This window comes from Trichosurus vulpecula, chromosome 3 (assembly GCF_011100635.1).
Source record: "Trichosurus vulpecula isolate mTriVul1 chromosome 3, mTriVul1.pri, whole genome shotgun sequence".
Taxonomy (NCBI): Eukaryota; Metazoa; Chordata; class Mammalia; order Diprotodontia; family Phalangeridae; genus Trichosurus; species Trichosurus vulpecula.
The window spans coordinates 295,282,943-295,294,961 of record NC_050575.1 but is presented as its reverse complement, the minus strand read 5'-3'; the positions used below and the strand labels follow the sequence as shown (position 1 = coordinate 295,294,961).

Genomic DNA, 12,019 nt, shown 5'->3' with positions numbered 1-12,019 from the left:
TTGCACATACAATCTTATTCTGAATAAACACTTGTTTGTTCAGGTGTGTACTGGTGGGGTGAAGAGTGCGGATTAAGATTGTGAATCTGAGGACCTGGGTTCAGATTTTATCTCTGATACTTACTGCGAAACCTTTGGGAAGGTTCTTAACCCTTCTGGGCCTCAGTGACTCATTGATAAAATGAGGGAGTTCAACAACGGGAGGGTCTGTTAGCTGTCAATGCTGTGAGTCAGCCAGAGTCCTGTGAGTGCTTCTTGCCCTTCCAGGCTTCTGCCACCAGGGGGTAGGAGCTAGAGGCTAGAAAGCACCCTCCACCTCCAGGCTGCCCAGGAGATGTGAGCTAGAGCAATTTTTCTGGTCACTGTCAGCAGAGGGGGCTTGAGCTTTGATTTTCCCCTAGCATCTTCTCCACCCCCATAGCTTTTTTTTTTAAAAAAAAGATAAAATTATATTGATAATTTTGATTCCACATTCCTCCTATATCCCTCCTCGACTTGAGAGCCACCCCCACAACAAAGAATTTTAAACCAAAACAGAAACAGTCCAGCGAAACCAATATATCAAAAATGCCCGACGCTAGTGTTCTACACCCGTGGTCCCTGTCACTGTTAAGATGTGCGCCTTCCCCCTCCTCATGTTTCATATTCCCATTTCTTCCCATGCAGGTGTCTCTCGGAGGACCCAGAAATTTGGAACATTCCCAGGAAACTATGTGGCCCCTGTGTGAGTGGGCACTTTGGCAGCCTGGAGCGAGCCCAGAGCTCTGTCATATGAAGGCCCAGCCCGGGGGGTGGGGAGAAGGGGTGGAGGTGGGAGGTGGTGATACATTTAGGGCACTGATGGCAAGGGTTCTCTCTGTAACCTCCCCTTCCTCAGTTAACCCCCACTGCCCACCGACAGCTGCTTTGTTGTGATGTTTCTCTAAGACCTGAGGGAGGATGGGGGTGGTGGGAGGGGAGGGGCATTTGCAGGATGCCACAGCTTCTGTGAGGCCCCATCCTGTGTCAGACACAACCGCCAACCCTCTGCCTCCTCTTCCCATCCTCCCTGCCTTGGGGGAGCTGGAATAACTCTGCACTCAGATTCACAGACATTCCTCTAACAGCCCCCTTCCTTCACTGTATAGCTCTACCAAGGACTAGTTCCCAGCTTTATTGAGACCAGACACGTATTCTCTTTCTCTCCACCCCTCCCCCCTCCATCATCTCCACGAAGTGGCACATCCTGTAACAAAGACCAACTTCTTAACTTAATGGGGACCAAATGCTTCCACCTGGAAGAGCTTTCTTCCCCAAATCCCACCTTGCCTTCCACTTCATGTGCCTCCTCTGGAGCCCTCCCCTCCCTTTCTTTGCTAGCTGAGTCGGGAAAAGGGGGAGGTGGGGAGGAAGTAGTGAGGGACCATTTTCCTTCTCTCCTCAGAGCTCCCAGTAAAGGTTGAGCCTTTAAAGCTAGCATTCCGATCCAGTAGTTCTGGGAGACTCTGGCTGCACATCCTTCCACCTATGACACCCTTGTTCTCTGCTTGGAGAGACTGTATAATAAACCTGGACCCACCTTTCTTGACTGAGGGTTTTTTGTTGGAGATAGTCTTTGGTTCTTTTCTCTAAGAGAGGAGGAGGTTCCCTGCCATGAGGCTGATCTCCACAGCCACCACCCCCCCTTTCATCTTCAGGGGATGAGGCACAGTTTGACAGGAATGGTGCAAAGAGAACTTCCATGTGTGACTGCGGAACGTGGAGAGAAGGATGGATAACTGGGGAGGAGCCTGAGATAATGGAAGGAGGAGGGAAGGCCACCCTCATGGATTCTGGGGCAATCACAGACTCGCCTAGAGATGACATTGATAATTACTCTGCTGGGAATTTTCTCTGTGTGTGTGTATGTTAGTCTGCGTCTACCATTTGTACCTCTGTCCCCTAGGTATCTAAGCCAGGGGCCTCCTTATGCCCTGTGATAGCAGAGAAGGGCTGTTCAGGAAAGGGTTTTTTTATGGGGCTCAGGGTGGGTTCATCCATCACAGGCTCTCAGGTGCCTTCATAGCCTTATCTCTGTAGTGGGCCAGGCCTAACTCAGACCAATCTGGTACATCAGGTTCAAGAGCAGAATGAGGTGAGACAGGAACTTTGGATTTAAGATTAGAAGAAAATGAAAAATGAGATTGAATTAGTCATAGGCAGGGAAGAATATTTAGATCAGGGAAAAGATTTTTTTTTTAATGTTTTAAAGTTTTGAGTTCCAAATTCTATCCTTCCCACCCTGTCTCCTCTCCTCAATAGGTTATACATGTGCAATTATCTAAAACATTTCAGGGAAAATATTTTAATTGAGGCTATGACATTGATTCAGCACAAGTGCCAGGTTTGCCTATGATGATCCATGGGCCATAAGCCAAAGGGAGGAGTCAAATACCTGCTCTGATTTTTGTATTTATGGCACCAGGAAACCACCTCAACTGCCCAAGCCTTTAATGCCCTGAGCCAATTAAGTCTCCAGGACAGTTTCGATACCTTTTAAGTGAAAACTAGCCTAACCTGCTTGGGGCTGGACCTTAGGATATGGTCCCACCACACCCTGAAGCTAAATTTCAAAGGTTTTATAGAGCTGTCACTACCCTTTGGAATCCCCAGGCTCCAGGTGGGTTGGGAGGAGCAGTATTTAATTTGGAAAGTGAATGAGTCAGGTGGTACCCATTTGGGCCTGGATGGATTTGGGAGAGCTTTGAATTCCAGAAATGAGTCCATCTAACATCTTGGTAGGAATCTGGTGTGTGTGTGTTTGCATACTTGTACCTTGGAGGACTGAAGAATGAAATCAATCACAGCCTCAGTAGCTTCTATCTATCTCACTAAAACCCCAGCAATGATGTAATCCCTATTCCTTAACCGCTCACTGTCCCCCAACTCAAGTGCTCAGTCTCTGTCTCCCCTCACATAATCCAGTGTACGTGGAAAAGAAGAACTATATGAGATTTCCTTTGGCTCGGGGCAGAAGTCAAATCCACACCCTTCTCATTGGGGCTTAAACAGCAACAAACAAGCCGGTGTGCCCCCTGAGCTGGCCCTGGGCTAGGGGTAGGTATAAAGTGAGGAGAACTCTTTAATATTTTTTTTTCAATAAGAGCACATTCTTAGTGCTGGGAAATGTGGCTCTCCATGGCCCATAGATATTTGTTTTGAGACTGAATCAGTCATGCAACAGAGAAGCCTCCAGTGGACACACACCTTATATACAAACACCACAGTGAAGGAAAACAGGACCCTCAAAGCTATTTTCATGTAACAATATCATTTACATAATAATATAAGGTGTGTGAGGTTATTTACAAATATTCTCATTTCACCCTACAACCCTGTGAAATAGGTGCTATCATTGTCTCTGTTTTACACATGGGAAAACTGAAGCAGAAAGAGGTTAAGTGACTTACCCAGGGTCAGACAGCTAGGAAATGTCTGAGACAGCATTTGAACTCAAGTCTAGAGCTTTATCCACCCGGGACACGTAGATGCCTCGTATCAATCCCATTTAGCCCATCACAAATAAGGTGACCAAGCGCTCCTGTGAATTCTAACAGTAAGGTATTTTGCATATTGAAAGCGAAAAGGCCGGAGTTAGGGGTTATGGAATGAGTGTTCATGGAGCACAATTCTTGAGCCACCTGTAGGACTCCCATTTTGATGATGTAATTCCTGGCCTCACAGCTTAGCAGGGAAATGTTGGTTTTTCAGCACCTTTACAGCTGCCCTGCTGAGAAGGCACCAGGGTTCTGGGCTGGCTCCAAGGCCAGACTTGGAATAATAATCATAACAGCAAGAGTAAGACAGCTTGACATGATTAGAAGGCTGGTCTTCAAGGCCCTAGACCTAGGTCCAAGTCCTTTAATAACTGTGTGACTATAGGCAGGTCACTGAACCCCTTGATGCCCCAGTCTGATGTTCTAAGACTGACTATATCTGAATTAGTCTACGCCAGGATTCGCAAACTTTTTCTGTTAAAATATAAATACTTTAGGCTTTTGGGGCTAAGAGGAAAAATCAAGAATATTTTTGTAGGTACTTATTGTATAACACAATAGGAAACACATTTCTAATACTTCTTGATGAAATCAAAAATATGACAATAATAATTGAGTATAATTTTTTGTAATATAGGTCTAATGAGAAGAACTCTTTTGGAGGGAACATTTCATTTAATTGGGGTTCAAAGTTAGTGTTCCCTATCATCAAAATCAGTTAAAAATTCTCATCTGTAATGGAGTTGCATGTATTTCATCTTTGAAAATGTCTTCTCACACAAGTATGGCCAAATACTGACATCCATCCCTAAGCATATGAGTTTAATTGAACATATTCATCCATTAGAAGGCATTTATATTTTTTATTAGATTCTCTTGATGTTTACATTTTAGTGTGTCATCGCATTGCAGGTTAATTGCTTGCAACTGAAGATTTGGTAGAAGCTCCTCAATTGCACAGTCATATAGACTTTGAAATAGAGAGATTTCTTTCACACTTGCATTGGGGTCTGCAAAAAGCTGCTGGAACTGTAGTTTGAACTCAGAAAATATATCTGCAGCAAATTTGTGTGGGAATGGAATCTCACTTCTTGTTTCAACCTTTGACAGCATAGGAAGTGTTAATATAAATATGTTAAAATATAAAATAATAAATAAAGCAGCTTAATATTGTGATTCAAATGACATTTTGTTGTTTAGTTGTTTCAGTTGTATTCGATGATTTGTGACCAAATTTGGTGTTTTCTTGGAAAAGATACTGGATGTACAAAAAATATTTGTAGCAGCTCTTTTTGTGGTGACAAAGAATTGGAAATCAAGGGGATGCCCATCAATTGGGGAATGGCCAAACAAATTATGGTATATGAATGTGATGGAATACCATTGTGCTATAAGAAATGAGGAGCAGATGGACTTCATAAGAACCTGGAGAAACTTATGTGATCTGATGATGAATGAAGGGAGCAGAACCAGGAGAACATTGTACGCAACCACAGACACATTGCTTTTGTGATGACTAACTTTGATAGACTTGGGCTCTTCTTAACAATGCAAGGTTCTAAGACAGCTCCAAAAGACTCATGATGAAAAAGGCTATCCACATCCAGAGAAAGAATTACAGTCTGAATGCAGATTGAAGCAAACTATCTGCTCTCTCTTTTTGTTTTTTCTTTTCTTTTTGGTTTTATTACATCTTTCTCATGGTTCATTTCATTGCTTATAATTCTTCTTTACAACTTGATTATTGGGAAAATAAGTTTAATGTAAAGGTATATGTAGAACCTATATCAGATTACATGCTGTGGGGTGGGGAGGGGAAGAGAGGGGGGGAGAAAATTTGGAACTCAAAAATTTGTGGAACCGAGTGTTATAAACTAAAAAAATTAAATTAATTAAAAAAAGAAAAGATACTGGAGTGGTTTGCCATTTCCTTCTCCAACTCATTTTTACAGATGAGGAAACCAATGCAAACAGGGTTAAGTGACTTGCCCAGGGTCACACAGCTAGTGTCTGAGGTCTGGTTTGAACTCAGCAAGACGAGTCTTCCTGACTCCATTCCCAGCACTTTATCCACTGCTACCCCCAAATAACATCAGTTGTCATCAAATTGACTTTGCTAAAGTATAAGTTTCACACATCATCACTGTTTTGCCTTGTAATTTTAGGTTGAAATCCTTAACATTATCAAGTCTGCAGCAAAAGCTAATGTCCAAAACTATTCAGAGCTCTACCACAGTGGTTGAGGGAGGTTCCTCTTCAGAAAAATTTCAATCATGGCTCTGAATGAAAAAAAGTCATAACAGAAACTTTTTTTCTTTTTCTTCTTTTCTTGTTTTGACATGATAGGCATGCACTGGTAATTAAAAAAAATGTTGTGGTATGACAATATGTCTGGCACTGGAAACACCGTTGTATTATAACTCTATCACTGCTATCTTTAGTACGAGGAAGAGCTGTTGGAATGTGATGAGGGCCACATACAGCCAGTCAACGCCTGATCTACATTGATGAATTCACAGGTCCGTACCTAATCCGAATAGTAACAACAACTGATGTTGGATTAGGGCTTTAAAGTTTACATGGATCATCTCATCCAATCCTCCCAATGACTCGGAGAGGTGGCTGCTATTGCCTTCATTTTACATATGAGCTCTAGGGGACAAAATAATTTACCTGTGATTACACACCTTATGAGTGTTGCATAAGATTTGAACCCAGGTCTTCCTTACTCCAAGACTAGTATTCTATCTACTATCCCATGGAGAAGGAGACATGATTCTTAAACCTTGCTCTCAGTTCATAGACATCTTGGCCCTGTCCTGCCTACAAGCCATCCCTTCTGTGTCTTCTATGTATGTAGAGGCTAGAGCTAGCTGGGAAGGCCGTTTGGTCCAGCCCTCTATCCGCAGGGAGCTAAGGTATTATCTCAGTTTTATAGATACAGCAACCGATCAAGAGAGATTGAATAGTTTACCCAAGGTTGAGCAGCAGATGGCTGCCTGCCTCTTTCCCATAGCACGTTCCACTTTTACTCTAGGGTTGCTGGCCTCCTTCTTGGTCGCTTGTGCTTTGGTCCTTGGAGGTGTTGTTTTGTTTTGTTTGAGGATGTAGTAGGGACCAGGGGGAACAACAGAACAAATTGCCTTAGGGAGACTGTATGATACAACCATAGCTGGTAGCTAGGATTTAAATAGCATTTTAAAGTTTGCAAAATGATTTACAAATGTCATCTAAATGGATCCTCACAACAAATAATAATAGTAGTGACTATCGTCATCCCCTTTTTACAGATGAGGAAACTGAGTTAAATGACTCACCCATTTTATAACCCTTTTATTTTGGAGTAGCTTTAATTGTTGGGAAAATTTTCCCATTAAACTTAAATTTTTATCGTTGCTATTCCTACCCCATTGTTCCTGGTTCAGCCTGCTTTTTCCTATAAAACTTAAATTTGTGTCTTTGCAATTTCTACCCCATTGTTTCTTGTTCAGCCCTCTTGGTCAGTCAGCCAGCCAGCGTTTGTTTAGAGCCCACTATGTGTCAGGCACTATGCTAAATGCTGGGCATGCAAAGAAAGGCCTGCTCTCAAAAAACTGACCATCTAATTGGTCCTCCTGTGGGGCCAAACTGTTCATTTAATCCCTCTTCCACATAACCTTTTTATTTTATATTTTTTTGGTTAACAAGGTTAAGTGATTTGCTCAGGATCACACAGCTTGTAAGTGCCTTGTAAGTGAAATCAGGTTCTCCTTATTCTAACTCCAATGTTCTACCTACTGTACCACTTCTCTTCTTGTAGTGGGGTTGTAGAAAGAGTACTAAAGTGGAAGTCAGGAGAGTTGGTTTGTTTTATTTTATTTTATTTTTGCAAGGCGATCAGGGTTAAGTCACACAACTAGTAAGCGTCAAGTGGGTTATTTTTTTTTCATTGTGTAATTTTTTATATCCACCAGACAAATGGATATTTCTATATTCGTAATAGAGAAAGCAGAAAATGAAGATTGTATATAAAACTGCGAATCCCTATTATATAGTTTGTTTTTCTTTTAAAATAAATAATAAATTTAACATGTAACTCTCAAAGCTGTCTTGTCTGTGATTCTTTCCTGTGTGCATTTAAAAAAAATGCTTCTATAACCTTCTTTTCTCTTTTTTGGGGGGTAACCCTATCCCTAAGTTACCTCTCCCTACTTCCCATTCTCCCTGATTTAAAAAAAACAAACAGATACATATAGTCAAGCAAAACAAATTGTCACTTTGGCATGTGTCTCATTCTGCGCCCTGAGTCCATCATCCTTGTCAGGAAGAAGGTAACAGTTTCATCTCAGTCTTCTGTGTTGAGATTGGTTATTATTTTGATCAGAGCTCTTAAATCTTTCAAGCTGTTTTTCTTTACAATGCTGTTGTAATTGGAGGGTTGGGTTCCAGTTCTGTCTCTGCCAAAAACTAGTTGTGCGATAGATCTCCAATAAGTCAATCTCCCTCAAGACCTTAGTTTCCTTGTCTGTACAATTAGGGGGTTGGATCAGATCTCTGAGGTCTCCTCCAGCTCTGACATTCGATTGTTCTCTGGCATCAATCAAATTTTTTTACGTCCACAATGTTCAGGGCTCTAATCTAGGTCATGTGGGAAAGGAAGCCTAAAACTGGGTCTCTGCCCATTAGGAGATTTCAATCTAGTTGTTGAGATAAGCCATTTTCCCTAGGGAGGCAATAGGCCTTGAGCTAGGCCTTGGAGGTTCATCAGGATTCAGAAACATTAGGAGGAGGAGAAGGGCAAACTTGCCGGGGAATTGCAGAGTGTTATAGGAAAGAGGCATGCTTCATGCATGGATTTAGTGGAGAATAAGGCTGGAAAGGCTGACTGGCTAGAGCAAAAGTGAAGCATGTTACAGGGAAGAGGCAGGCAGCTGTCCACCGGACAACTTTGGGTAAGTTACTCAATGTCTTGATTAGTTGCTGTATCTGTAGGCTTTTCCCTGCCTATATATTAGAAACCCGGGGGAGTCAAGGTCCTTCCCTGCAATTGGAACTCTTCACAGCTTTGTCCAGAATACAAAAATCGTAGAATTTGAGAGACCGATGGGACTTCACCATCTGGTGCAGCCCATGCCAGAAGAGAATCCCCAGCACAAAACAAATGGTCATTCACACTTTGCTTGAAGACCTTCAAAGAGGAGGACTCACTGGCTCTTGAGACGGTCCCTTCCACTCTGGAGTAGCAGCTCTAATTGCTAGGAAATTTTTCCTATCAAACTTAAATTTGTGTCTTTGCAATTTCTACCCCATTGTTCCTGATTCAGTCCTCTTGGTCAGTCAGTCGGCATTTATTTGGGGCCCATTATGTGACAGACACTGTGCCAAGTTCTGGGGAGGCAAAGAAAGGCAAAAGACAGTACCTCCTCTCAAAGAACTTAGAATCCAATTGGTCCTCCTCTGGGGCCAAACTGCTCATCTAATCTCTCTTCCACATGAACTTTTTATTTTTTGGTAATCAGGGTTAAGTGACTTGCCCAGGTTCACACAGCTTGTAAGTGTCTGAGGCTGGATTTGAACTCAGGTCCTCCTGACTCCAGAGCTGGTGCTCAATCCACTGCCCGCTCAGCCACCCCATTACAGCCTGTCAAATTTTTGAAGACAACTATTGTGTGTCCCCTTCTCTTCTCAAATCTTTTCTTGAATGTGCCCAGTTCCTTCAGCCAATTCTCATGAGATGTGGACTCAGGATCCTTCCTCACCCTGGTTGCTTCCCCAGACACTCTCCAGATTATCAATGTCCTTCTTTAACTGTGACTCCCAGAACTGAAGGCATTACCCCAGATGAGTCTTCATGAGGGCAGAGTACAGTGGGACCATCACATCCCTATTGTGGACAGCTATACTTTTCTTAGGGCAATTCTAGATCTCCTCAGTATTTTTGTCTGCAGCATCCTTCTGCTGGTTCAGTTTGAGCTTGTAGTCCACTAAAACCCCCAGATCTTTGTCAGAAACAGCTGCCATGAATAACTGTTTCTGAATAATTGCTCCATGCCTCCCCCATCATGTAGCTTATTTTTTGTGCCCAAATGCAAGACTTCACATTTATCCCTAATGAATTTAATTTTATTAAACTCAACCCAGTGTTCTCTGTCTGTCATGATCCCTCTTAGATCATGATTCTGTCATGCAGTGTTAGTTCTGCTTGCTGTCACTTGCCTAATGAGCATACATCGTATGCCTTTATCCAAGTCACTGTTAACAATGTTAAACAGCTGAGGGCTAAGCACAGATCCCTGGGGCACTCTACTGTAGACCTCTTGTAACTTGACATGAAATCATTAACATCTACTTTTTGAGTCAGGTCATCCAACAAGCTCTGAATCCATCTGAATGTGTTAACCTCTACTCCATGATATCTCTATCTTCTCCACAAGAACAGTATGATGGGAGAGGACTGCATCACAGCAGTAAACCCTAAACTGTGCCCAGGACTCCCCTGTTTTTACGGAGTGCCTGACTTATTTCCAAAACTACTTTCTTTCACTGACTGCCCTGCCCATTGCTGTACACCTAGATCTCGGGGAGCCCTCATCATCTTGTAAACTCAACCGAGTTAACAGGTACATAGGTGTCCACCCAGCTCCCCTATCTCCTTCACCCTCTGACTGCGGGAGGTCACTGCCTACCCTAATGTCCTCCATGGAGCCACTAAAGGGAGAATGGGTGTGACTGGGAAAAGGTATCTCCAGAGTAGAGGGGGAGAAGTGTGAGTGGCTGTCTCCTGTGGCAGCGTGGGGGGCTTGGTCAGGTGTCAGCAGCAGAGGGGTGGGGATGTCTTATCAGACGTCCTGGCAGGAGGAAGGGAGGGGGGTATCATTGGAGAGCCAGATGTCGGAAGATTTCAACAGATTGGGGTGTGGATACAAGTGGAGGGTTGGGCTATGAGTGAGTGCCCCAAGTGGAAAGGTAAGGGTGTGAAGGCCTCCACTGGAAAGCTGTGGGTGTATTTCCAGTTGAGGGGTGGAGATATGAATAGCTGTCCCCAGCGAGTAGGAATCTCCAGTGGAGAGGTAAAAGTGTGAGTGTGTGCCTCCAGTGGAAAGGTATGGGCTTGTTTCCAGCTGAGGCATGAAAATGAGTGGCAGTCAGCAGTGCAGAGGCGGGGTGTGAGTGGATATCTCCAGTGGAGGCCTGTGGATGGCTGTATTCAGTGAAAGGATGAGCATAGGTAGCACAACTGGGACAGACGGTTATGGGTAGGAACCTCAAATGGACAGAGAAACTCGTGTTCCTTACAATCATGTTGGCTCGCATTTCTGTGGTTGTGCAAAGGACTTTTCTACAACAGTCCTGTGAAGTATGACGTACCAAATATTCCCATTTTGCAGATGAGAGAACTGAGGCTCAGAGAGATTAAGTGACTTCTTTAAAGTCACATAAGTTTTCTAGGGATGTGGGGGGTGGGGGGTGGAGGGGGTGGGGAGGGGGGTAGCTGGAATGAACCCAGGTCTGTAGTCTCATCAGACTTCAAGTCCCCACCTTTTCCCACTATATCATGAACCTTTTCTCCTCCCCAACCAACTGTCCAATCATTGGCATTAGAAGGGCCCTTGACAGTTAACCGGCAGTAGAAAGTGGTGAGCGTTAGCGAGAACTGCCATTCATTTAGTGTTTTAAGGTTTGAAAAAAATCATTTTATCTCAGTAAACACTTGATCCTTCCAACCATAGTAGGCATTATTCTTGCTGTTCTTTTTATAATTGAGGAAACTGAGGCTCAGAGGCGTTTAAGTCCCTCGTCCACGGTCACACAACCATTACATGTCAGAAGTGGGACTGGAATGCGGCAGACCTTTGCGGACTCCAAGCCCGAGTCTTTGCCACCACGTCAAACCCTTCGTTTTGAGCTCTGGCCAGTGCCTGAACTGAGAATGGTCTGGAGGCAGTAACCTAGACACTGAGGGGTCCAGTCACAGCCACATTCACAGCTCACTTCCCTCTCAGAAGGGGCAGAAGATTAGACCTCGACAGCCTCGGTTTTAGGTGCACTGGGGTGAGCTGGGAAGGAGTGGGGAGCACAACGCAGGGCTGGGGAAAATGAGGCCTTTGAAGCCTCAGGTTTTCTTGGAAGATTTGGGGTCTTTATTCCAAGGGGCAGCCTTTTGAAGGAGCGGGAGGTGGGCTTAAACCCAGACGTGGGCGTCCTCGGAAGGAGCTTGATCCGCCTCCTAGAGCGCAGTCCCAGAGGCCGAGGTCTAATTAGAATGGCCGGCGGGAAAAGCCCCCAGGCAGAGGTGGGATGGAGGGGCGTGGCTGCCCCTCTGCCACTCCCCTCAGACCCGGGCACAGCCCCGAGGGCAGCGACCCCAGCGCCTTGGCTGCTCTGGGAGGAGGCTCGGGGCGCACTCAGCACTACAGGGGCGGCCCCGGATCACATGGGCGGAGGCACCTCCCGGAGCCCCAGGCGGGCTCTCCCTAGAGCCGACGAGCTGCAGCGGCGGCGAGAGCAGCAGCTGCCCACTCTTC

At 44.4% G+C, this 12,019-nt stretch overlaps 1 protein-coding gene across 3 annotated transcripts in view; it reads left to right on the top strand.

Annotated features, from left to right (window-relative positions):
- Nucleotides 1-1,572, top strand: part of SORBS3 (sorbin and SH3 domain containing 3) — a 34,830-nt gene extending 33,258 nt beyond the window's left edge. For all 3 annotated transcript variants that reach the window (XM_036750780.1, XM_036750779.1, XM_036750778.1), the window contains one exon: nt 667-1,572. In XM_036750780.1, coding sequence (XP_036606675.1) covers nt 667-728 — 62 coding nt within the window. In that variant the 3' untranslated portion in view covers nt 729-1,572. The remainder of the gene's footprint in view (nt 1-666) is intronic.
- The last annotated feature ends 10,447 nt before the right edge of the window (nt 1,573-12,019 follow it).